Source organism: Miniopterus natalensis, chromosome X, assembly GCF_054644295.1.
Source record: "Miniopterus natalensis isolate mMinNat1 chromosome X, mMinNat1.hap1, whole genome shotgun sequence".
NCBI lineage: Eukaryota > Metazoa > Chordata > Mammalia > Chiroptera > Miniopteridae > Miniopterus > Miniopterus natalensis.
Window position 1 is genome coordinate 98,956,608 of NC_142103.1, and position 27,479 is coordinate 98,984,086.

The following is a 27,479-nucleotide window of genomic DNA, read 5'->3' on the forward strand; positions in this document are numbered from 1 at the left end:
CATATGAAAGCACTGTGAGTAGAAGTCTAACTGCTGCTCTATCTCCTAAAAGCTTCTCTAGTTTAACATTTCACAAATTACAAATTGAGATTTCCCACTTTTGAGTATAAGGACATCCTGACATTGCAACCGAGTCTGCCCTAGCAGAGCACAACCTCCTGCTAAGACTGGCCACATCAGCTGAGGATTTGACATGCTTGCCACAAACTGCTGTGACCGTAAATAAGTGGATATTGTTACTTGTATTACATTGCTCCATGCACCTAAAGCAGGCTTTAAAGACTTAGTCTGATGCTCTACTACCTCTCTACTATTTCTGTTATTTGATTTCATGTGCATAAACATGCCACATAGGAGGCCATTCATCATTTACAGCCTTCAGGGCACGTCAGCACTCAGGTGCCACCTGAGCTGCTCAGAGAAAGGTCTCAAATGTGTAAAATGTTTCTGAGCGCCTTATCTCTGTGCTTCGTAGTGTCATTTTCCTTTGAAATGTGATGTTTGAAATATCCGATTTTGCAGGATTGTGTGTTCTCCCAGGGGACTTGGTTCCTCTTACTTTGGCAGTGTGGAAAGGGAAGTGGGCAGTGAGTACCGACTGGAACAGTAGCGGCGGCACTTGTAACTAGAAAGACAGTGTCAGCCAAGGACGCCAGTGGCTGGGTAAAAAGTAAAAAGCACCAGAATTCTCAGCTGCATCAGTACATTAGTCCAGCCTGTTTTGCCCCCTGAAGTCCATTGTAATCCCCAGGGGTCTTGGTACCATGGAGTCTGGACCAGTAGGCGTGGGGTGGGGCCCAAGACCCTGCATTTCTAACAAACTCCCAGGACAGGCCGTTCATGATGGTTCCTGAGCCAGCAGTGAAGAGTGGGATGAAGCATGTTCATATTTGAACACTGTGAAGCCTAAATGTCTTTATGCTCAGTGTACCTTGTTCACTAAGCCCCAGACATGTAATACTCAGAAATTTTCCACCAAATATAGTTGTAAATTATTTTGCCCTTTATTAAAAAAATTTTAAAAATCTTCCCTCAAGGATATTTTTTCCATTGCTTTTCAGAGGGGGGGGGAGAGGGAGAGAGAGAGAGAGAGAGAGAAAAACATCGATTGGTTGCCTCCCGAATACGCCCCGGCCTCGGTGGGGGATTGAGCCTGCAACCAAGTCATGTGCCCTTGGCTGGAATTAAACCTGGGACCCTTCAGTCCAAGGGCCCATGCTCTAACCACTGAGCCAAACTGGCTAGAGCTTATTTTGCCCTTTAAAGGAATAACACTTCAGTTACCTGTATAATTTACAAAAGCAAACATTCTACTCTCCTTGATGAATCCATAAAAGTATAGCCTATTTTTATGCTGTGTATAAAGTCTTATTTTATCTTTATTTTTCACGGGGCAATGCACAATGAGGGTGTTTTTAAGTGCAATGAGTATCACATAAAGTTGACAGTAATAACATACTCCTATTGTCATTTTAGGTTTTTAACTTTCTGTGAAACCTTTTTTTGGTACTTATTCAACATTCATCAACAAGATTTTCGTGCCTATACTGAGAACCAAGCACAGCCATATCCTTCTGCATACATCTAGGATTTTTAGCAACTTAAGAACATTTAATGTGTTTCTTTCTCTCCAGCAAACTGTTTAAACAAATAAACCTTTCCCGTTAATAGGATTATTTCAGAAGTTGCCAGGCATCATCTGTGAACCCAAACTCAGTAATTAGCAATTGTGGCACCACAGTGGAAATCTCTTGATAACGGTGGTCAGTGGTTTCATGAGTTTGTGAGTTTATTGCTACAATCCAAGTCATCCTAGCTGATGACAGTCTGGCTCATTCACACGTGTGTATCCCAAACTACAAATTTAAGAGTAATGAACGCTTGGACCCACACTCAGTTCTCTCATTGACTATACCTTTGTCAGAGGACCACAGACTAATTTTTATGGGGTCAAGAATAAAAATACGTACATTTTTCTTATAAAGAATTGTCTTAATTCTATTCCCCCTTATGAAATAAAGGCTCTTGAAAAATATGAACAGTTTGGGAAGCAAATGCCTTGGAAGTTAAGCCACCTTGTTCTTTTAAAATAAGCATCGTCTAGTTTAGCAGAATGCAAAGAGGACTGATCAATGAAGTTCCATAAGTTGTATTTAGAGAAACACAATTTTATAAAGACTGAGTTTAATTAATACAAACAAAGCTATTTATATGTGGTGGCAATTTAAATAAAAACAAAAGACTTTAAGGTGAACAGGCTTTTGATGGTCATTAATACGAAAAGGATGAGAGGCCCTGCTTTTTACAAAAGCTATGATGTGAAGTTTAGGAAAACAGTATTAACTGTGGTATAGTTAAAAACAAATGAGAAAGAATGAAAAGGCCCCAGAGAAAAAATATTTTTGTACAGTGCTTCTCAATGTCAAATTGTGATTTTTTAAAAAGATTTTTTTATTGATTTTTAGAGAGGAAGGGAGAGGGAGAGAGAAACATCGATCGGCTGCCTCCTGCAAGCCCCCTATGGGATTGAGCCCTGAACCCGGGCACGTGTGCTGACTGGGAACTGAACTGGCGACCTTTCGGTGCAGGGATGATGCCCAACCAGCTGAGCCACACCGGCCAGGACGAACTGTGTGATATTTATACCATTAAAATCAACATGGTTATTTTATCTTTTGGCTTCCAGATGGAATTGTAGAAAATACTTACCAAGAAAACAGTTTCGAAAGTGCTTCCTCTTAAGTTCTTTGGTACAATTTGGTCATTTTGATAGTTATCAATCCATTAAATACTTTAACATATATGTATCAACAAAAGTGCAACAAGTACAAATGTCTAGAAAACCACAATCGAAGAATATGTTTTTGACCGCAAGGAAAACAGTACTCTAAAATTTTACTTGTGTTTCTGTGACTAAGATATCCACACTGACTATAAGAACATCTCTAACTAGATTTATATTAAAGAAATATTACATAAAACATCCCTTTCTGATTATTAGAATAACTGCTCTATATATCTTTAAAAGAGGCAAGTTTCAACGTGAAAAAAGAATACTTGTTATACTTTTTTGTGCCTTTTGATTGAGCAAGTTTTACCAGCTAGAATTTAATGTCAGTTACAGAATGTTAAGGACTTATTTCAGTCAACAGTTAATCTTCCTCCTGCAGCAATTTCTCTATTTCCTTATCCCAGTTTTCATCTCGTTTCTCTGATTCTGTCACCACTTCATATTCTTGAAGTTCCTGCTGCAGTTCTTTTTCCCAATCCGTAGAATCCTCTAAAAGAAACAGATGAGAAGGAAAAGATTCTCTCTGAATTCACCATGCTGGCTTTAACAATTCAGTCAACTATAACTACGACGTAAGTCCTGGCCATCGTCATTTTGAACATCTCAGGCTTCTTCACCATGTGTGCTCAGAAAAACGGAACAAATTTTAACAGTAACCAAGAGAAATAGGGTTAGAAAGAGAAATTTGTTAAATGTAGAACCAAAGGTATCAGGTGTCGTCAGTAAATTTGGGGTGTTATTTTGCTTTACCTAGACCTCTTCTTTTCCTTCAGCTTAACTGGATAATTAATAATTTTGGTTGCAAATTAATTTTTACCACTAACAATGATGATAATGGTAGCAAAAACAGTGAACATTTCTTGAGCACCTACTGAGCCAGGCATTGCACTAACCACTCTCTACACATCGCTTTTTTTTTCATTAGAATAATCCATGGACTAGACACCACTATTATATACATTTTACAGATGGGGAAATGGAGGCTGAGAGAGGTTAAGGGACTTGCCCAAGATTACACAGCTTGACAGTGAGACATACGATGGAACCACACCTGCAGGTCCCAGGTTCCACAGTCTGTGCTTAAACCACTTTAGCAGTAGTCTCCCTAGAATTACAAGAGACACCAGGACTGGAAGTCAGGTGGTCTCTTGCTGAAGCCTGGCCCCTCACATGGGCTCCATCTGAGCTCTCGCACTGGTCTTCCGTGTTGAGATTTAGAGCTGCAACTTTCTGCTTAGACACTTAATACACCTGTGCATGTATATGTGTGTGTACATATGTGTATATGTATGTAAAGAATAAGGTATCTGCTAGTGTTATAAAATGGTGAGAAGAAAAAACAAACCAACCGGCTAGTTAAAAACTAAAGTCTAAATTCATGTTCAACTTTTAAAAATAAATAAACTTAATAGCTACAGAGAAAACAATAACCAAATGTTTAAATTCTTTTGCAGCAGTGACCTCAAGGGAAAAAACAGTGTGCTGTGTAACAATCAATCAATTCCAGAAATATTAGTTGCTTACTGAGTGCCAGGCTCCATGTTAGGTACTGTGGAGGACAACCAAAGAAGGTACAACTGCCCCTGAGGAACTTACAATTTAGCTGGGGGGCCAAGACAAGTACTATAGAAAAGAATATTAAGTGGCACAAATTACAAGTAGGGCAGGGATTCAGAGAACGAACAGCTCTCTGGAGCAGCCAGGAGCTAGCCTGGGGGAAGCTGGCCAGTATTTTGACCAGTGCTCTCAGCACAAACTATGGAAACAGCTGACTCCCTAAATTGTAAGTCTCAGAAGGCTTCAGGAAACACTCTGCATCTGATGATGAGCCCAGGCTTTTGCTTTTCATCCCATAGAAAGCCAGTAATTTGTCCTGATATGTCAAAGAAAGCAACCCCCTGCTTGCATTTTTCTTCTAAATTACCATTTTAGAGGCAGCCTGCTTCTTCTCAGAAGCTATGCTCTTGTGGCACACAGCAGCTTCTAGATACCAGCATAAAGCCAAGGAGGATGCTTGCTTTTAAAGCAGAGTGCCAGAGGGCAATGTCTTCACGTGAAAGGTGTACTTGCTTTGCTATCTCCCCCGTCCTGGCCACCTGTCCTCGGGCTGAGAGGCCCGGGACGCATCACCGGGTCTCAGTTTCTCCTCTCTACGCTTCTGTGGATATTTAGGGCAGAGGGTATGAGGTCCAGTTATGTGTGCTAGAGTCCTTTTTCTGGTGGACAGAGAAGCAAAAGCTACAGCATATTTTTTGTATATATGCTTCATAATAACAACCTTCTACAATCAACTTCAGAATCGGGGAATAGAACAGTTGTTTTGTTTTATACCTTCTAGTACGGTTGTCTCCTCCTGTTTTTTGTCAAGCACCAGTTGCTCCATATCCTTCCTCAGATCCTCCTGATCTAAGTTACAGGCATCAAAGGCATCACTGACAAACTCAGAAACACCTGGACTGGTAGAGATCTCCTCTTCATCCTGAAATACAACAAATACGCTCTGGAAATGGCTTTCTAAGCGACATTTACAGGCTACACCTCTTGTTTATGGTCATCTCACAATTTAATGCAGCATCATTTTTGTTTCCTTCCTCTGCTAGTCCAATAATCACTGCTCTCCAACCTTCTAACCTGCACAGTTAGTTGGTAACTAAATGAGTTACAACCTGAATCTACTGTGTTCATTCACGGTTTGGATCAGTCCAATCATTCTGTCCAATCCCCGATGAGCACATCTAGAATGACTTATTCCAGGGAATGGCCTCGAATCTGAGCTGTAGGTCCTTAACTATTCAAGTACTGGACCCCTCTTCTTCAGAACAGGTAAGACCTGTATTTATAAGTCGTTTGAATAGGTATCTCAGATTATTAACACAGAGTGACTTCATTTCCAGACATCAACTACTAGGTACAATGTAAAACTGTATTACCTCTTGAGTTTTAAGCTGAGATTTGATTACGACAGGTGGCGTTTTGGGCCGTACTGCCTCTAAGAAGTGAGAATAAAAGAGACAATAATTGCTTGATTCAATTCTGAATACAAATAATAATAACAACTAAAAAATCCACAAGTATGATGATACTAAATAATTTACAGAAATGAACTTTTAATGTTATACTTTCAGTTTTTACATTATTACAAGAAATAGCCAGATGAAACCACCCTCAACCTCTTTCTTTTGGGGATATTTTCATTATGTCATCATATCCGATGCCCCTTATACAAGACTGCCAGCAGGAAATAACTTTTGACTTCAGTTAGCAAAATTAGGATGAGGACTGAATTACCAAGTTTTCCCTTTGTCACAAACGCTAGAAAGTTCAAAGTAAAGTGCAATGCTCAGTCACAGCTTCTCCTTTTCTCACAGCTGCATTTGCTATCTCATAAACACTAGATATACAACCTTTAATGAACCCTGTCCTAAGCCCTTTTTGTTACATACGCGGTATTTGGTAAAATGGCATTTTCCAATAAAATTGATGAAAGAAAATACTAAAGAATGACAGACACTTGGGATTCATGTAATTACCTATATGTAAAATGCCAAATTTCACTGCGCAGAGCAACTTCATTATACTAATGGTCTGTATAACCTGAGCTTCAGGACACACTGTTTTGAGTAATTATTTAAAATTGCATGACTGGAAAAGTCTCCAGTTGTAAATAGTATCTATACAGAGCAAGTATTTATTAAATGTTAAAAATATAACAAAACATACTTCTTATTTTAATTATTCTTACAGATATTAAATCATTGCTGATATTATAAAACACTTTCCCCAACAACCAGAGGTAAACTGTCACAATAAGAGTCAAATGTGTAATTTAATGGTGCTTGGCTCTGAGCCGGGTATTTGTAACTTGGAGTGGAACAGAGCTTAGTTCTGCTCTACAGACTACAGCACTGGGGAGACATTTAGTTGAATGGAATACTGAGAAACAGGTGTAGGACAGAAGGTATAAAAATAATCACATGGTGCTCGGTCGGAGTGGCTCAGCAGTTTAGCATCAACCTAGGATCCAGGAGATCACCATCTGATTCCCAGTCAGGGCACAGGTCCGGGTTGCGGGCTCAACCCCCAGAAGGGGGCATGTAGGAGGCAGCCAATCAATGACTCTCATCATTGATGTTTCTCTCTCTCCCTCTCCCTTCCTCTCTCTCTGAAATCAATAAAAATATATTTAAAAAAAAAAAAAATCACATGGTAAAGAGCAATGAAAGAGGTGGGAAAATGACTGGTGATCAAGGGAGAAATAAAAAGAAATAAAAAAAACTGAAGAATGAGAAAAAGATAGCAAAGTAAAGGAAAGCTTGGTGAAGACTTCTGAGTGAGGTCAGATAGAGGGCAACAAAAGAATGAATATTTCCTCTGGAAAGAAGAATTTTCCCTAAGATGACAATGACATTTCTGGTACATACAAGATGACAAGCTCATGAGGTTCTCGAAGTTAAGAATATTTTTAAAGTAACTCTCTTTTTCACAGAGAGTTCTCTGACTATACCTGTCAGTGGCAAAGCATCCTCTCTGCCATGGCTCTTCTCTTTTCCAGAGGCCTGCTGCTGGGCGGCCAGGGCTGTGAGCTGGGCTGACTGCTTGATCAGGGACACACGGTAAAAGTAGTTCCTCCAAAACACTTCTTCCTTCACACTTTTAAAGACAAACAACACATTTGAGCATGCGTGCACACAGATGCATGCAGGGCTTATCTGTTGCATGGAGATTGGAGCGGATGATTTTTAGGGGCATTTGCAAATCCGAGGGAGGCTCCAAGAAGGTTCTCATTTGCTTTTGAAATGGAAGCTGAGCCCTAACTGGTTTGGTTCAGTGGTTAGAGTGTCGGTCTGTGGACTGAAGGGTCCCAGGTTTGATTCTGGCCAAGGGCATGTACCTCGGTTGCAGGCGTGATCCCTGGCCCCAGTCACGGCACGTGTGGGAGGCAACCAATTGATATCTCTTTCACATCGATGTCCCCCCCCCGCCCCCATAAAGCAATGGAAAAAATATCCTTGGATAAGGATTTTAAAAAAGCCACAAAAGTGAGATTACCTTTCCCATGAAGTAATGGGCGACCTAAATACTGTCAAGGTCACTTTTAATTCTGAGCCCTGTGAAATGTCCAAAATGAAGAGTGTACTATCTGTCTACAGTGGATCACGGGCAATGTTTGCACTCTAAATAAAAACAAACATCTAGCCCTGGCAATGTGGCTCAGTTGGTTGAGCGTTGTCCCATGCACCAAGGGGTCACCCGTTCGATTCCTGGTGGCACATGCGTGGGTTGTGGGCTCAATCCCCAATGGGGGGGTGTGCAGGAGGCAGCCGATCGATGTTTCTCTCTCTCCCCCTTTCCTTTCCTCTCCCTCTAAAATCAATAAAAACATATTTAAGACAAGCAAATAAACACACAAACAAACATCTGGATTGTTTTCTTTTTCTAGAGTCCTTCCCCTCTTGACGTAAGAGGAAGTGGTCACAGGCACACTGCAGAAATATTCAGTTACCCTCTGGAGAGAGTCACAATGCAGAGGACATAGTAAAGGTTCTAAGAAGCCTTTCAATAAAAATCCATCTAATGTAGCAACTCCCAAACATTTATCTGACCATTTATATTCCAAGGACTATTTTAAGGCATTAGTATGCTGTGAACAGCCTTTAGGAAACAATAGGTATATGTCCAAGGCTGTGCCATAGGAAAGGACTCTGATTTCCCTATTGTCATGAGAGTAAAGGCCTCAGAGGGAGCCTCTGATGCACCAGTAGGGCCCTGTCTCTAGCCAGCACGGCTGTCACAGAGAAGTGCTAACACACTAAAAGGTGTTTTGAAATACAGAGAAAATGAAAATGTTTGTTTTCTTTTTTTTAAATATATCTTTATTGACTTCACAGAGAGGAAAGGAGAGGGAGAGAGAGAGATAGAAACATCAATGATGGGAGAGTCATTGATTGGCTGCCTCCTGCACGCCCCCGACTGGGGATCAAGCCAGCAACTTGGGCATGTGCCATGACCGGGAATCAAACCCCAATTTCCTGGATCCTAGGTTGACGCTCAACCGCTGAGCCATGCCCAGCCGGGCTGTTTTCTTTTCTAAATTGTTCCTGCTTAGTGATGGCTTCTGTTCAGAAAAAGTATCTCAAATTATCAAAGTTTCATTTCTGCATGTCAGAAGGAAAAGTCCAGGAGTCCTTGTTTATGTGTGATGGCTCATTTTTTTTTTTTTAAATCCTCACCTGAGAATATTTTTTCCATTGTTTTTCAGAGAGAGTGGAAGGGAGAAAGATACAGAGAGAAACATCGATGTGAGAGAGACACATCGACTGGTTGTCTCCCACATGAGCCCTGACCAGGGCCCGGATGGAGCCTGCAACTGAGGTATGTGCCCGTGGCTGGAATCAAACCTGGGGCCCTTCAGTCTGAGGGCCAACACTCTAACCACTAAGCCAAACCATCTAGGGCTTGTTTTATTATGGAAATTTCAACTTAAGTAGAGACACCAGAACAAAGCAGCCCCATGTACCCATGACCTAACTTTAAGAACTTCCCCCATTTTGCAAGTCATGCTTCATCTATGCCTCTTCCCCTGCACACAATGCTTTTCTTTGGGGGGGAGGGTTGGGAAATTTTAAGGCAATGACAGTATCATATTTTATCATCCATAAATACTGCGGTAAGCATTTCTAATAGATAACGACTTATTTGTAAAACCAAGCCTAATTTCTAAAGCATCCCTAACAGAATTATCAGTAGAAAATTGGAATTATATTACTCAATGTGCAGTTTATTAGCCAGTGAGAAATCTGAAATACTATTTGCCAAATACCAATTCTCCAAGCTTTAAAAAAAATCTAAAATTACTCTCAGTAGTGAGAGAGTGTCTAGAATTGTCAGAAACGGAAACTATGGACAGTGACATGCCTGCCAGGAGTACCCCAGGCCACATGTCCCAGCGCTTCAGGACAGTCCCCAGAGTGCCAGCAGAGAACACACTGCATGGCCTGGGTTATTCCAATGGCTTTCAAACTGATGGAGCCTTCAGGTACAAAGCCCACCTGGACCCCAGAGCTTTGCTGCTCTTCTCTCATAAAGAGGCAGCTATTCAAAATAGGTATAACCTCAAATTCTGAGATATAAGAACTTCAAATCCAACTTGCAGGGTTTTGTGAGCATAATAGTAATTCATCACCAATATGTTAGTAATTACGGAGAGAAGAGTTTTACTAAAAAGAAAAAAATAAAGGATTCTATATAACTGTTGTTTCAAGTCTTGGCTCAAGACAGGAGGAGCAGTGGAGAGGCCCTCAAGGAACAGTGAGATGGCCCTAACTCCCATGCTGCCCTTCCAGTCAGGAACTGTGTTCCAAACACAGCACAGACTGAAGGTTCACTATAAGCTAAGCCACTCTGCACTCAGGGTCGGCTGGCACAGTTGAAAATGGGGATGGAATGCTATATGGAAGCCCCACGGGCCAGGCTCTCCCTGTTATTCTGCCTGCAGAATAATAAGACCTATGGGAACATACAGCCCCAACCACGTGTCAGCATGGCGCCTTCATCCAAAGGATGGGTAAAGAAAAGCCTGCAACATGAAAGACAGAGCCCAAAGAGAACACAAAAATTCACAGAAAAGAACAGAGAGAAAAGCGTTATCTCAAGAAAACTACACTTGATGTCCTCGGAGAACAGTAAGACACAGTATCCATATAATAAGAATGAAGTGCTAGAAAAAAAGGAATACTAATGGTGCTGACTCTAAAAATGTGACATTCATAACAAGGGACTGGAATTAGAAAAGGTGAGGAAGAGCCTGTGGTGGCAGAGGGGAAGAGAAGGGGGCCCACTGCTGATGGCTGCGAGGCGTGCATCACAGAAGACATTATGCATGTCACAGAAGACATTAGGCAGAGATCTGGGGCGGGGAGAGGGCCTTCGGGCAGAGGAAAAGCCTCAGGTGGGGAGGACAAGAACACTGCTGCTGGGGAGCAGAGCAGAGTGCAGAGAAGGCAGCGACTGGTCCTGATGGGCCTCAGACCTTAACTTAAATGCACTTTACCTTCTAACCAGGGATGAGAGAGTACATTTCAGCCCCACCCCAAATTTCCCTAAAGTCCACTCTTGGTTCTGAATCTATAGTGCCGTGTGTGTGTGTGTGTGTGTGTGTGTGTGTGTGTGTGTGTGTGTGTGTGTGTGTTTGGGGTGCGTATGTATGTGTGTGCTGCTGAAGGGCCACACAGCGCGCTTTTATGAAGAGAATGTCCTTGGCCCCATTCCACAATTCCTCCCTGATACTGTGCAAAGACCGAGGCCATCAGAAAAGGCAAGTACACATTTGGTGAGCAGAACTACTCTGACTCGAGAACACAGTGCTTACAGTTTAGGAACAAGGGCAAATCTCATCCTGCTCAGCAGTTCGTCCTCTTGGAGCATGACCAGGGCAACAGGGTACATCTGATCAAAGTCAAATTGAAACTGCACGCCGATGGGAGGGTCACGAAGGAAGTTCCTCTTGTCCTTTGATGAAAAGGGGGAAAACCACAGAATGCAATTAATATGTAACAATGCATCACTGATTTGACGAATATTGAATACTCAATAATAAAGACTTCAGCCGCAGAGTTCACTGAGCTATCATTAACCTGTCCAATTAAGACAGCACAGAACAACCAATCCTTTCATATTATTTTTCTCAACTGGAGAGCCTTGTGGGAGGCCAGGAAATTCAATCATGCAATCAGTTCAAATTATATAGTTTGAAATCATATGAACACATTTGTTTTAGTGGGCACTGTTAGGTATGTGAAAACTAGTGTAGATAATCTTAGAAACATTCTAACCCAAAGTTGAAGTCAGCTAACCATGGTGGTGATTTCAGAAAAGTGAAACCCACTGAGCAATTCATTTTTCAAGTGTGTACAGACCACGCTCTCGTCCCACACCTCTTGACAGAATGCCTAGGCCCAGGCAAATGCCTGACAAATCTTTGCAAAGCGCCACAGGTCAGTCCCTATACCAAGAGCCCAGGAATGTGACGGTGACTGAGAGAGACACAGTGCAGCTTCTTCACAGAGCATAGCCAGGCTGGGAAAAGGCTCATTGTTGGTTCAGTCAAGAAACCTCCGCTCAGCCATAGTGTTAGGGCCTGGGCCCCCAGCTGACACCCCCGTTTCTTTGTCACAACACTGTGAAGCGAGCACTTCCATCCTCACTTTACAGACGAGGAAACTGGGTCAGGGAAGCAAAATGGCTTGTCCATGGTTGGGTATGCGCTATAGCGAGTGGCAGGGCCCCCTTCCAGGGTCGAGTGCTCCTCCCACTCTAGCACAGCGGCAAACTCAATGGGCTGCCTATGCATCTCACAAGCTCTATCTATTTTAATGTAGGATGTTCACTTTACTCTGCAAGATGAATACTGCCACAGGTGTGACAACACTACAGGGACAGCAAGATATAGAGATCCTGCCACCCTGAACTTATACAGCACCTCCAACTTTCTCACACAACCCTCTCAGCTGCTCACTGCTGCAGACTGCCTCCTGCAAGTTTCCAATGTGAAAGGCATGGTGCTAGGACACCTACAATGGACAGAGGGAAAGTGAAATAACCAGCTCCATTCAACTCTCCCTTGCCCTGCCGAATATTAGTCTTCTTTTAAAAATACCTGACAGCCTGGCCAGCATGGCTCAGCAGTTGAGCATCAACCTATGATCAAGGAGACCATGGTTCGATTCCAGGTCAGGGCACATCACATGCCTGGGCTTTGGGCTCGATCCCCAGTGGGGGGGCATGTAGGAGAGAGCTGATCAATCACTCTCTCATCATTGATGTTTCTCTCTCTCTCCCCCCCTCCCTTTCTCTCTCTGAAATCAATAAAAGACATATTAAAAAAAAAACACCCGACAAATAATAACTTTAAGTGAATTCTTCACACTGTTGCACTCAGGCTTAGATGCCTTAAACTAACGGTTAGAGAATCCACAATCCATTATGAGGTACAGTGAACATACTGACAAAATAAAATGTCATACAAACATTTTGTCATGAGCATATTAAAATTGGAGTCTCATTAAAAAGAAATTTAACCCAAGACTGTATTAAAGAAAGCATCTCCTTCACAGAAGACCCTCAAATGGCCTGTGATCCACAGTCAGTACATAACACGGAATTCCGACAAGACACTGCTGTGACTCTTCAATGCACCCGGGCCCACTACATCCAACCTGGAAGAGCTGTGACTGTCTTTCTCTTGGACCACTTCTCTTTAGTTAGCCAAGAAGAAAATGGAAGGAAAAATCCAAAGGCAAAGCTTCCCTGGATAGGGCACATTTCCTAGGGAATGAGGGTAGCTTGGAATTCCTCTGAGATGGCCCATTACTCCCACTTAGTGTATAAAGGAATGTCTCCAAATCAACCCCCTCTCCTATAGACTGAGCATAGCAACTGGTTTAGCCAGTGGTTAGAGCGTCAGCCCAAGGACTGAAGGGTCTCGGGTTCAATTTCCAGTCAAGGGCATGTACCTAGGTTGCAGGCTCGATCCCCGGCCCCAGTTGCGGCGCAGGCAGGAGGCAACCAGTCGATGTGTCTCTCTTATATTGATATTTCTCTCTCTCTGTCTCTCCCCTTGCTTCCACTCTCTCTAAAAAAAAATCAATGGAGGGGGAAAAAAAAAGGAAAAAATCCTGGGGTAAGGATTAACAAAACAAAACCAATCAAGGCAAAAAGCTGCTGTTGAGGACTACTCAAACCATTAAGTTTGACTGTTTTTACTCTATTTCTTTAAAAAAAAATTTTTTTTTTTTTGTGCAAATATGATACACACCTATTTTTTAAAAATTCAAAACACAAAAGACAAGCAGAGTGTCAAAACTCCCACCATCCATGACAATCCCATGAATAGCCTCCTGGACATGTCTCTCTACATACATACAGTGTCTGTCACCTGTTTCCCCTTTTCACTCAGGATCACAAACATCTTCCCATCTCTGAAGTAGCTATGTCTATACTGAATTTATTTAACCAGGTCCATCTCGGTAGTCAACACATTGCTTCTAATCTTTTCTGATGCAGATGCTCTTCTAAAGTGATCTCTTTAGACTAAATTCCTAGAAGTGGCATTTCTGGTCCAAGAGTAGAATTATTTCAATACATGTTGCACAAATTCTCCTCTAGAAAGATTAAAGCAGTTTATGATGCTACTAAATGCACCAATTTCATCTCATCTTGCTCATGTTGGATTTTTAAACCATTTTTGTTTTTTGAGAATTCTTATATTAATAAAGCAAAAACCTGAGCCTAAATGGACTTTATTTATTTTACAGTCCAATGTAAAAATTTCAAAGCCTGAAAGTGTCCCCAGTGTTTCAGCAAGGTTTTTATAGCAGCCTCCTAATGGGCCTGGTTGTCCACCAGAAACAAACAGTGGCTGTCAGTGCAGTGGGGCACGAGGGAGGAGAGGTATATATAACCCAGGGCCTTAGAAGCTGCAGAGGGAGTTTAGATCTTAGTCATGAGATGAGATGCCATGAGAAGGGTCTATGTAGGGGAGTGACACGAAGAGATTCATGCCATAAGTGGACCCCTCTGGCTGCTGAAAGAAGCTTGTACTGGAAAGGTGCAAGGAGGGGACAACAGTTGGGATGCCTTGGGTAGGAGATGATGGCACTAGGACCACAGTGGTGGCAGCAGAGAAGTGAATCAGAGCTATATTCTGAACAAAGCACTGTCAGGACTGGGGAAGGGGGGTGCAGGAGGAAGGGAAGGCATGACTCAAGGAAGACCCCTTAGCTGTGTGACTAGAAAAAACTGACCAGCACTGGCCTGTGTGGCTCATTGGTTAGAGTGTTGGCCTTTGCACCAAAGAGTGTTGGGTTCCATTCCCAGTCAAGGGCATTTATCTGGGTTGTGCATTTGCTCCCTGCCCCCGGTCAGAGCCTATGGGGGAAGCAACCAGTCGATGTCTCTCTCTCACATGATGTTTCTTGCCACCCCCCCTCCACTCTCTGAAAAAGCAATGAAAAAAATATCCTCAGGTGAGGATTAACAAGAACAACAAAACAAAACAAAACAAAAAACTGCTGAATAACTGGAGCCAGTATTCTGAGATGGAGAAGATAAGCAGAGGAATAGGTTTGCGGGGGTGGTCAAAGGAGCTGGGGGAGTTGACCGGTGAGTATATGTTTGCCCTCAAATGACACTGACTCACTGCCAGGATAAGCAGGTATGTGATGTCAGTGTCAAGTGTGGCTATACATGGCAAACAATACATGGTGCTCACACTGAACTCCTAACAGATGCTCAGGCCTTTAAAGGTTTTACTAACGGAAAGAAAAACCTTAAAATGCCCTGGGGGAAGGCAACGGAAGAGAGGTAAAGCCCAGTTTATTTGTTGTCTAGACTGAGGTTCCATTTATGACTTTCTGTTAAAGAGAAAAGTGGGTTAAAAACAAAGCTTGAAAACCACTGATACAGTAAAAAGCTCCATTTGTTGAGTCCTATGCCAGGCAGGGTGCTCAGTACTTATAATAGAGATTAAAGCCAGTTTCTGCCCCTAAGAGTTCACAGCCCAATGGAGACACAGATAAGTGAGGGTAACATTTGAGAATCTCAATCCCCACACCTGTACATTGGCTACAGAAGCCCTTGCCTACCTCACAGATGTGCGGTGAGGCTCAAAAGAGATAATGTGTGTGAAAGTGTTTTCTTAAACTGTCAGGTCTACATAACTGTTAACTGGTAATGCCACATTCCCTTTGAAGTCCCAAAATAATTTTTGTGGGCTAGCACATGAAATTTTATTTCTTTCAATTTCAGTTTCGAATACATATAGCAGTTAAAAAGAAACTTAGGATATAATCATTTCATTCAGAAGAATCAGAATGCTGTCTTGAAACTTTGTATAGCATATTTCTTTCTTTCTTAATGTTTTTATTGATTTCAGAGAGGAGACAGATAGAAACATCAATGATAAGAGAGAATCATCAATCGGCTGCCTCCTGCATGGAGCCCGCAACCTGGGCATGCACCCTAACCGGGAATCAAACCATGACATCCTGGTTCATGGGTCAACACTCAATGGCTGAGCCACACCAGCCGGGCATGATAACATATTTCAAAAGATTATCCTTCTTAATAACAAAAGAATTATTTTAAGGCTGAAAGAATTTTGTGTAATAGGCTATTCTATTCATTAAGAAAAAAGAACTTATGGAGAAGCAAATTAAGTTAGTGAAAAAAGCCCTGGCTGGGTAGCTCAGTTGGTTAGAGCATAGTCCCGATACACCAAGGTTGCAGGTTTGATCCCTAGTCAGGGCACATACAAGAATCAACCAATGAACGCATCAATAAGGGGAACAACAAACTGATTGCTCTCTCTCTCCCCCTTCCTCTTTCTCTCTAAAATCAGCAAATAAGAATTAAAACAAAAAGTTAGTGAAAAAAAGTAGTGAAAGTTGATGTTTACATTCCCAATGTCTTAAAAGATTTTAAAAATTGTACAGAAGAAAAACATCTGCTAAGGATAAAGTCGTAATAGGAAGGAAATACTTCTACACAAGATATCACAAGATACTTACAGCAGATAAGGCCAAAATTTGTTGCTGAATTGTTTCTTCATCATTACTATCAACCCATGGGGGCACTGCTGCTTCTAAAAGGTTTTTTAAGAGCCAAGAAGAAAAGGAAAAAACAGGTTACAAAGGTTACACTGCAATTGTGATTTGAAAAAATGAGAAAGTTTCCATATAACCATTTTAGCAATTTACTAATGAGTTCCAAATATGACCATTCATCATAATTCCCAGACTTAATGCATGAATCTTATGCATGTATGCATTTGGTAAAAAATTACTTGAGCAGGTAACCAAAATCATCACCAACAAGGGAGAGATGGCCACTGTGGGCCTCCCAACGTGATACACTGAGAAGGACACATCATCTATGCAGTATTCTGGCCAAGAATGCATAATCTGTATCTAATTAAAATCTAACCGCAAGGTCGTATCAGACAAAACTCAAATGAGAAACAGTCTGTTTAATTTAAAAAAAAGAGGGGTATTCTTCAAACCCATTAATGTCAAAAAAGACAAAGAAAGGCTGTGGAAATGTTCCAGACTAAGGGAGACTAAGAGACATGACAAAAAATGCAATACTGTACCCTGGACTAGATGCTGTGTTGAGGGGGAAAATGTATAAAGGACCTTACTGGGTCAATGACAAAATTAGAACATTAGTATCATATTCATGTTAAATTTCCTAAAGCTGGAAAACTTTAACAATCTGGGTAGAAGGTATATGGGTATTCTCTGTACTTCTTTTATTGTTGCAATTTTTCTGTATATTGAAATTATTTCCAAGTAAAAGTTTTTATAAAAAAGTTATTGTACTTGACTCATGACAGGTGATGAAGCGGCAAGATAAGCAGTTAGTGATTGAGAAAACAGTTGTCAGGAGTGAAAGCAAGTGAAAGAAATGGGCAAACAGAAGGCAATAAACAATGGGGCTGGGATCAAATCCTCTGAGCCTTTAGAAGTGAAGTGCTGGGAATACCAAGATGCCTTACACCCAGCCTTTGTCTCTGGGGCTCACAAGAAAATGAGATTACAACTCAGCACCATTTAATACCAGATGACAAATGGCAACCACCTGGAGAGGTGAGTCTCATGGAGTTTCTGTGGTGACTTGGGGGCCCATCTTGGACTAGAAGGAGTTCAGTGGTGTGTCTGTGTGTGTGTGGGGGGGTGTTCAGAGGAAGCAGCTCTATGTCTGAGCCTGGAGCAGGACAAGAGGGCAGAGCTAAGGTGATAGAGGTGGGTGGTCAGCACAGAAGATATACAGCAGAGGGTCCTCGTATTTTTTGCAGAAATAATCCCTTTTACTATTATGCTGCAAAAGTCAAATGGTAGAGACATCCTATTGCATGCCAACTGACAGAAAACTTATGTGCATGCATGGATAAACACATGGACAGACAGACAGATACCAGTTCTTTCTTTGGCTCATCCTAAACAAGCAAATGGTGGCAATTATAATCCAAATTCTGCTAATTATAAGATAAACATATTTTCATACTTTAAAAAAATATTATGGCAGCCCGGCCAGTATGGCTCTATGGTTGAGCATCAACCCATGAACCAAGAGGTCCCTGGTTCAATTCCCAGTCAGGTCACATGCCCGGGTTGTGGGCTCGATCCCCGGTGGGGGGGCATGCAGGAGGCAGCTGATGGATGTCTCTCTCATTGATGCTTCTATCCCTCTCCCTTCTTCTCTCTCTAAAATCAATAAAAACATTTAAAAAAAATTTAAAAAGTAAAATAAAATTAGGGTAAAGACTCTCTAAAACTTTTTTTCTCATACTACTTACTATAACATTTTGGTCTCCATTTTAAGTCTATTCACCTTGGGCAGCTCCTCCTAGCACTACTTATCCTCATATAAGGTCCTCCCAAGGCCCAAGCTACTGGTAAGGATAAGACCCCCACCCCCCCACATCCCCCTTCCTCTGAAACTGCTCTATTTAGAGTGACCAAAAACCTCCTGGTTGTCCAACCTCATGGATACTTCTTAGTTCTTTTGTCTCTAGGCCAGTTTCCTTATCTGGAGAATGGAGATAATGGCAAGTACTTCACAGAGTTCCTGTGGCCACTAAGGGAGCAGACAAATGTGGAGCACTTACATTGTGCCTTTTCTTATGCTCACTGCAAATGCACCTCTCAGCTGACAGAGATCTCCTGGAGAGTCCCCCTCTCTGGGCTTCCATTGTTTCTCTCTCCTAGCTGTTCTCTCTTGGGTAAATGGGAACTGGTCTTGATGGCAGATTTGTTTCATCACTTACCAGCTGAGTGACCTTAAGCAATTACTTAACCTTGCTGGTCTTTCCTTTTATTAAATGAGATGTTATATACAGGATGGAGCAAAAGTAGGGTTGTAGTTGTGAGTACGTGAAACAGTTTATTCTTGTATTGTTATTTATTAATTATTATATTATTTCCCATATGAACTGTAAACCTACTTTTGCTAACTCTGTAAAAAATGCCTGCCCCTTAGCAGTCACTTAGAAACTGTCAATCTCTTCTACTCCTCCTTCCCCCTAAACACTGCAGATCTGTGATCATCTCTCTTCATGCTTGACACACTTTTCATCGAGGAGCTCAAGTATTCTCATGGTTTTACACAACTTGACTAATACTCTGTATCTGCAGATGGAATTCTCCTCCATGCTTTGAACAAATGGACTGCTTATTGGACCCTGTTCAGTTCATTTGGAGCAGTGCTGACCAACAGAGCTATCTCCAATGACGGGGATATTCTAGACCTGCACTGTCCAATATGGAAGCCACTAGTCTCATGTGGTTACTGGGCACCTGAAATGTGACTCATGTGACAAAGGAATGAAATTTTCCTGATAAGCTACATGAGTTCCCTTCCCTGTCTTTGTACATGTTTCCCTCATCTGGCTGTCTAATGAGCACCTCAAAACTAAAATCTCCTCCAAGCCTTTCACCCCATGCCTCATAGTTCCTATCTCAGAGGCACCAACCAGCTCCTAAGCCAAGTCCCTGAGCCAGGGTCAATTTTACCACTTCCCATGAATCACTAAGCCATGCTAATTTGCATAGTTTATCTGTCCCAGAGAGCAGCTTCATACTTTTGAGTTTACCAAGGCACAACAATGCCTGAAGGGAACTTGCCACAGGACTAAATAGTTCTTTTTGAATCTGTAGCACTGTCCAAATGGATTGAATTATTTTACCCCACTTTTGTCACATTCAAAGACAGGCCAGTTTTGTATCTGAGCACCACTAAATGGTAAAAGTAGGCATTTTGAGATTTTATAACTGCAAACATTTTTTTTCTTTAATCCTCACCCAAGGATATTTTTTCCATTGCTTTTCAGAGAAAGTGGGAGAGAGAGGTGTGTGTGTGGGGGCACTGATGTGAGAGAGACACATCAACTGGTTGCCTCCCGCACACATCCCAACCAGGGCCAGGGATCGAGCCCACAACTGAGGTACGTGCCCTTGGCCAGAATCGAATCCAGGGCCCTTCAGTCTGCAGGCCAACGCTCTAGCTACTAAGCCAAACCAGCTAGGGCTATAACTGCTAACATTTAAACAAGCATTTGTCAATAAAGAAGTGTACTGCTCCTGAGAGGGGACATCATCTGCTGACCTCACCCACCATCCCAGCCAAGGGGAACAATGTCTTCCTTTAAACCCCAAAGGTTTATGGGTTTATCTCCCCTACTAGTCTTTGCACTACCCAAAGAATAGAGGCCGTTACTACACACATTTTTGTATTCTCAGGGCCTTATTGTGGTGTCTGGCATGTACTAAGTGCTCAATAAAATTTGGCAGGTAAGTCATGTACAACAAACCTATACCATACCTGATTTTTTTGTATGCTGTTCCTCAACAAACTTTTTCTGTTCCTTATGAAAATCTCCTATAATGGTCTGTTAAAAAATACAAAGAGAATCAAATTACCTTGAAAAGTTTATTAGATAAGAATTACATTCAAGATTTGTGAAGTCTGAGATATTTTATTCATTTTCTTCAAATAAGAAGGCTAAAAAAGTGATAGTTCCCCCTATCTACAACAAGAGGGAATTCTCAACATTTTTGAATTTTAAGTACATATACAACCTCCTTTATGATGAATTATCTTTTCAAATGCAAAAATAAAATGAGTTAAAAACTGAAATTTTGTATTATTCAAAAAATAAGACAGGTCTAATCCCATTCTAACAAACAGTACACACAACAAAAATATCTAAATAACAAGCTATCTAAAGTTCAACTGATGACCTCCTTAGCTCAAATAATTACCAACATAAATAAAATTCACCACTGTGAAAAATGAACAAAGTCACTCCTTAGAGTCTTAAAAGGGGTGTTCCTAATGGGCTAAGACTTTAAAATTTTAAACAAATGATGAAAAGCATAAATATATTCTGAAGTGGTTATAGTTGAAAATTAAACTCACAATATGAAAAGTTTAGAATTACCCAAAAGTATCAATATATCTCAGACTACATAAAAACCAAGGCTATTTAAATCAGATAATTTATATCATAGCTACTTGTTACACACAAAAAGAAAAAAACCAAGAATCTCAGCTATTAATTTTTTTATCAGAATATGATACCCTACTTGGGTTAATAAAATTCATAAGAAGAAGGGACAATATTAGCTGTTAATGAATTTCATAAATGTCTACTACCAAAGATACTTAAATGTACCTTATCGATGATGTCATCTATTTTTCCTTCTTCTACGGATTGCTTTATTGATTGTGCAGTTTCAGCAACTGATTCAGTTATCTTTTTTGTAGCGGCAGTCGCAAAGTTAAATAGATAGCCTATAAAGAATAAAATAAAGAGTCTATGCTCCATTCCAGTACAATGGTTATTGTCTTTGTAATTTCTTCCTTAAAGAGCTCTGGTAAGAATCTTACACCATTAGGGCATGTTCTTTGTTAATTAGGACTTGAAACAAGAAATGAGAAGCACTGTCAGTACTCCACTTTCTCGGTGGACTGGCCCATCCATACTGGGCCTTGAATTCATCTCTTTCAAAGACCCTTAGCAAACTCCTCAGTTCTCCCCCAGTAGCTGTTCCAAATTGTCTTGCCTTTCTCCAGTCTCTAGTTCTAACTTACCTCAGTAAATAATCTCCCCTCCAACTTTACAAATAAGATCAAGGCTCCTTTTCCTTTCCTTTCTAGTCTCTTAGTATCCCACCTTTATTTTCTTCTTCTTCCCTCCTGCTCAAAGAAAAAATGTCCCTCATTTCCTAGATTAACATATCCCATGATAAATCTGGGAGATTTTTAATAAATAGAAATCATGGCAAGCCCTAATATAAATCCTTCTTAACTAATAATGAGCAAATACATACAACAAAATTAAAACTGGAAGACACAAACTTTCTTTACTAAACGAAAATCTAAAACTAACTTTCCTGAAGACCTGAAAAGACGTATCAAGGCTTTATTGCGCTACAATATAAAGGCTTGTGTGTAGACAAATATCTCAAAGTCCACACTCTGCACAATCTGGGCCGCAGGAAGCGACCTCAGGCAGGTCTTCAAGCTGGACCTGCTTGGGGATGCTCCAGGGCAACTGGCCTTTGAATCTCATCTCAGGTGGGAAGACTGTAACTTAGGGCAGTCTTGCCTCTGCCATTTGTGCCTACTGAGGGGGGGGGAGAGGGAAGGGGAGGGGTTGGCTCTCACACTACTCTGGCTGGGAGAAAACCCTGATAAGAATGGGGAAGGGAGCTTGATTTTATTAAATCCTCACTCTGGGTGGTGTCACTTCCAGAGACTCTGGCAACTTGTACCGCTATCTGGGAGCAGCATATGATGTCCCAATCTGAACGGCCATCTCTCCCACTTACCATATCCTTTACTGTGAAACAGTCTACTTTCTCCCATTGTGTCTGGTGGCTTCCATCTGTCAGTGACATCAACACTCCATGGTGACTATACCACAGGATACTACTTGTCTCTGGTCTCATTCTGGCCATTCTCCCCACTCCTATTCTACATTCACATAACCACAGAAATCCTTGAGTATCATCTCCAAGGAGGCCTCAAATACATTATTCCTTGGTTTGAAACACTTTTATCTGCCCTTCCTTTACTGGCTACACATCCTGTGGGTCTCTGCATACATATCACTCCTTGGAAATTTTACTCCTTGACTGGAGTAGGCGCCTCTCAGCATCCTTGTTACCCTGTCAACAATTTCATGAAACTCTACCAAATGTGTCTTCTTAGCAAGACTGAAGACCCATCATAAGCCCAACTGGGGCAGGGACCAGGCTGTCTGATTCACCCAGTGAGTGACCAACAAGTAGTTACTGAATGGATGAATGGGGACTGACATAATAAGTACTGAGCTTTAGGAAGATCCCTCATTTCTCTTTGGCTATGACTAGTCTATTTACCCAGAGTGGTATGATAATATGGGTACACAGTCACACTACTTTGTACAAACATTCTTTGCAGATAAAGAAATCTAAAGTTCTAAAACAGCAGGGTTCCCTTTAAGATTTCTCAGGAATACATTTTGAATTAGAATCAACATTTTTTTCATAAGGGAGAACTCTCATTTAAAAACTGGTATTTTAGCATAATAATCTCAATTCATGGGTGGATTATACTACAGACACTGAACATGGGAGAAAGTACAGTTCCTGCCTTCAAGGGATGTCCATTTCTAAACAAACAAAAGACAGACAACCAGAGGAGAAAGACTATTCATTAAACAGAGGCACTGAGAGAAGGGAGGGAGAAGGTCTCCCAGGAGTAGAGAGTGGCCTGGATTCTGAAGTCAGAGGGAGAGGGAAGCAGGAGAGCATGAGAGGAGATTTTCAGGTAAGAAGCTCATAAAAACAAGAAGTGGTTTATTAATTCTGCAAAGAGACCACCTGATACCAAGTTAAAGACAGTTTTATTAAGTGGTTAGATAAAACTGACTAAGGGAAGAGTTAACAGGAAGTAACAGGAGTACAATGTCCACTTCAGGAACTTTGGCACAAGACAGGGTCTGAGCCAAGGAAGAAAAGTAAGTAAAACATCTGCCAGTGAGTAACCTCTAAAACCTTATGGAAAGAGGGGGCAAATCACCAACACTGAGTGTAGTTATTTTATCTTCATTTTCATTATGTCAATTTAGTCTCACAACCTTCCTGGGAAGAGTAGGTATAATCTGCCCCGTTTACAGATAGGGAAGCCAAGGCTCACAGAGGATAAATGATTTTTCTATTATGACAAGGGCATATCTACCCCACTGACAGCCTCACCAATAGCCTATCCCCTTCCACCTTGCTAAAGAAACCTCAATTTTGATGGGTGCTCATCAAATCTAGGGGTGGGTTTGGGGACCCTGGACACAAACAATCAAAGTGGTCTTCCCATAAAGCCTCTGTTTGTGGGACTTTCTATAATTTGCAGCTGAATTTTTTATTATTTTTTAAAATATATCTTTATTGACTTCAGAGAGAGAAAGGGAGAGGGAGAGAGAGAGACAGAAACATCAATGATGAGAGAGTCATTGATCAGCTGCAGCCCGCAACAAGGGCATGTGCCCTGACTGGGAATCGAACCATGATCGCCTGGATCCTAGGTCGACGCTCAATGGCTGAGCCACGCCCAGCCGGGCTGCAGCTGAATTTTCTGTAATTTGCAAATGATATCACAATAAAGACAGTAAGTAGAGAACTTAAACACAGGCTATCTGCCTCTAAATGGCATGTTCGTGCCCCAATCCCATACTGCCTCATGTCAGCTGAGCAAGTGCCAAGGGCTTGCAGAACTGAATGGAATGATAAGGGTAAAGGAAAGTGGGAAGGTCCCCAAAGGTCAGAAAAAGCACAAATTTATCAGAGTAAAGAGAGGAAGGTAGTTTAAGGCTTGCTGTTAGAATGGGAAAATAACCAGATAGTGGTTTTTAAGGCATATATAAGCCTTAGGATATTAATAGTCTTACGAAGATGCTGGTTAATTTTTCAAAAATACCACATTAATACAATTTTAGAATTTTTGTACTGAAAGGGGATTTAGAGGGGTTAATTAAACCTCCTGTCCAGGTAGCCCCACTTCTAGGGATGGGGAGCATATGTCTTCAAAGGGCAGCCAATTATTACTGTTATCCATCTCAAATTCAGAAAACCCTTTTTACTTCCCTTGTCATCTGTGCCTCTCAGAATAAGATCTGTCCTCTTAAGTAACATAAAAATGACTTTTTTTTCTACAAAGAAAAAGCCTGTCAGAATTTTGAGCAATGCTCCTAAGTTTCTTCTTCAAACTAAAATGTCCAGTTCTTTTTAGTATTGCTCATAAACCATGGGATCCAAGTTCTTGGCCATTTGCACTGCCCTCCTCATGGTAAACCTGGGTTTGTCATCAGAACTGAATTAGGGATTTTACTTATCAAAGCAGACATGTATTTTCCTATGTACACACTAACTTTTGGAGCCCTCTTAGTTGTAAACTAAGCAAGTTAGGCATCTAGAACTTGAAATGCACTTTCCCTACAGAAAAAGAGGAGGGTGGCCTAATTAAAATAGTTCTACTGCAAATACTACTAACAGCACTTCTCAAAGGAAGTGCTGGGCATGGACTGGCCTTAGGGACAGTTTTGAAAAAGCCAAAGAGATACTGTTTTTCTTTTTTTTAAACAAAGAGTGCAGATAAAGCTCTAATTTGGTTGACTTTAACAAAACCACACAGCCAATTTATGAATAAGTTACTTTGGGGCATGAGGCCTTCATGGAGGTAGGGAGAAGTTCTTCAGTGAGTTCCCTTATAAACTGCCCTCCTCTGAAGGAGGTGATCATAGGAGATCCTAAGTTTACCAGAAGGGAGGGCCAAGGATGGGAAGATTTGGTTTTGGGCGAGGGAGTGCAAAGTAGGTCTGGGTGTCCAGTACTCATAACTGGTGAGGCGCTGAAATTTATAAATAGGTCATCATGAACCAGAAGTATTTAGGGTCCAATCTTGAAGGGAGGCACTCAATAAAGGTTTACAGAACAAATGGGGCTCCTAGGAGATTCCAAGTAGATTTTAAAAAGCTAAAGAAACTAATCTACTTAGTGGGAGTCAGGCAACATAGATGGGCCTATTTAAAGATAAAATACCTCTTATGATCAATACATAGAAATAAAAAACATCTGATCATCTCTCCTCTTTCTGAAGATTTGTGTATACACTAGAACCTTTACTTCTTTTTAAAAATCACATAAATATCAGAGCTAAAAGAGCCTGTATTTATTTGGAAGCTTTAAATTCACAATGTGTGTGGGCATGAAAAAGGGGGGGGGGTACTTCCATCTAACCTTAGCTTCCCCAAACATCAGGAGAGTCTGATCAGAAAAGAGATCACAGCATTAAACTCCAAAGTAGATATCCATATTGAATACACATTTATTAAAAACTATTCAGAGGTCTTTAGTACTAAATATAAACATGAGGTTTCAATAAAGCCCTCACAGTTTTCAGAAACCACTTTTGATACTTCACTGAAGATATATGAAAATGGTTCTCTATGTTCTGTGAAATCAGGTAAATCCCCATACCCTACTTCTCCTAACTTTCATCTATGCCAACTATCTAACATAGCCTTTCTGCTCTGGTTAAATTCATCTCCTCACATCTCTCCAATACTCCAAACTCTTCCTAATTTTCCACACAGGAAACAGTCACTCACTCTTTAGTGATTTTATACACAGCACTTAGTTAAGTCTGTTTTCCCTGAGCTTCTGCTTTGAAGTAAACTTTTTGAATGTTAGAGTCTTTCTTATTCAAATCTGTGTTTCTCCACTTTCAGGCTCCAACCTCCCCTAGTGCTCTTGCCCTTCAACAGACTCTTTATAAATGCTTGCTAAACTTAGTATCTACCTTTGCTGCAGTTCTCTCACTTTTAGGGCTGTCTGCTTTAGGGCCTACCTTTTCAAAGACGTTTCCTTTGACTAAGCCCGCAAAGGCCTCTCTAAAATCAGAATTACTAGAGCATCTGTTTGCCTCTCAAGCCTACTACTTTTACCCTGCTCCCTAACTAGACAGTAAACTCGGAAAGAGCATGGGCTTTGAAGTTAGACAGATCCAGGTTCAAATTCCATTGCTACCACTTACTAGGACTATAACTTAGGGTGAGAACTCTGGGCTTGTTCTCCCAACTCACTGGGGTGTTTAAAAGATGAAATGAGATATCGTTCATGAAACATCTAATACTGAAACTTGAACATCACCGACAAAAACTGGCAGCTACTTTCCTGCCATAAAGAAAAAGGTCCCACTGTACCTAAAAGGAGTGGAGCCTGACCTAGGCCTTCAATAACTCTTCCTTAGTTTACTTTGGACAAAACATTTTGCCCTAAGGGCAAAAAGTCCCATTTTTCAACCTACTCAAGCTCCCCAACGGCCCCGCCCTGGGGGTGGGAGATTGTGGAGAAAGTTGGCGAGTTGAACAAAAAAGACTTCTTGTCAAACCTAAAGGCCATCTGACTGCGGCTCTGCTCCCAATGTTTACACTCTGTAAAGAGTGACAAGTCACGAGGAACTTGAGACACAGGATTTGACCGCTAGATGCAGCTTCGGCTTTGCCCAGTTCCTCACCAACCTCTCCCGTCCTGAGAGCACAGACCGACAGACACACCTTCCTCCCCTCCCACCCCGACCCGTGAAAAGTAAGGTTGGGGCACTCCTGACGCGCTCAGGTCCCGGGGGAGACTCACCGCCGAGGTCCTTGGCCTGGTGAAGGAGCTCCCTCTCCGCCGACTCTGCCGCCGCCTCCGCCTCGGCGGGCGGCTCGGGGGGAGCGTTTCCCTCCGGCTGCCCGGCTTCCTCGGACCGGCGGCCGTCCGCCTCCGGCTGCTGCAAGCCAAGCCAACTGCTCAAACCCCGGAACATCCCGCCCGTGGGACCGCCGCCGCGGTCCCGGCCACCGGAGACTAGCGGCTACCGCCCACTCCCGACTCCACAATAATGCCCGTCTCCCTGGGAGATGGCCGGAAGTAAGACCCCGGGGCGGCCTGTCTAGCCTGCTCTCTGCCTCTATGACAACTCGGACGCCGGCCGTGCGTACGTCACTTCCGGCCAGAGCCCCGCCCCGCTGGTTGTTTATTGCAGGAATTATTGCGCGCGTGGAAAGCGGACAAAGGGCTTTTCCCACGAAGCCCAGCCGCGCCCCTTT

General features: G+C 41.8%; 1 protein-coding gene across 1 annotated transcript; it reads right to left on the reverse strand.

The window, feature by feature from the left end:
* Positions 1-1,080: 1,080 nt before the first annotated feature.
* Positions 1,081-27,268, reverse strand: SYAP1 (synapse associated protein 1). The gene is made up of 9 exons (XM_016211182.2): positions 27,022-27,268; positions 21,021-21,139; positions 20,168-20,234; positions 16,357-16,430; positions 11,160-11,299; positions 7,296-7,441; positions 5,722-5,780; positions 5,123-5,270; positions 1,081-3,280 (listed from the first exon to the last, which is right to left on the reverse strand). Exons 1-9 carry the CDS (start codon positions 27,194-27,196, stop codon positions 3,153-3,155), a joined length of 1,056 nt encoding a protein of 351 aa, XP_016066668.2. The 5' UTR covers positions 27,197-27,268; the 3' UTR covers positions 1,081-3,152.
* Positions 27,269-27,479: the final 211 nt, after the last annotated feature.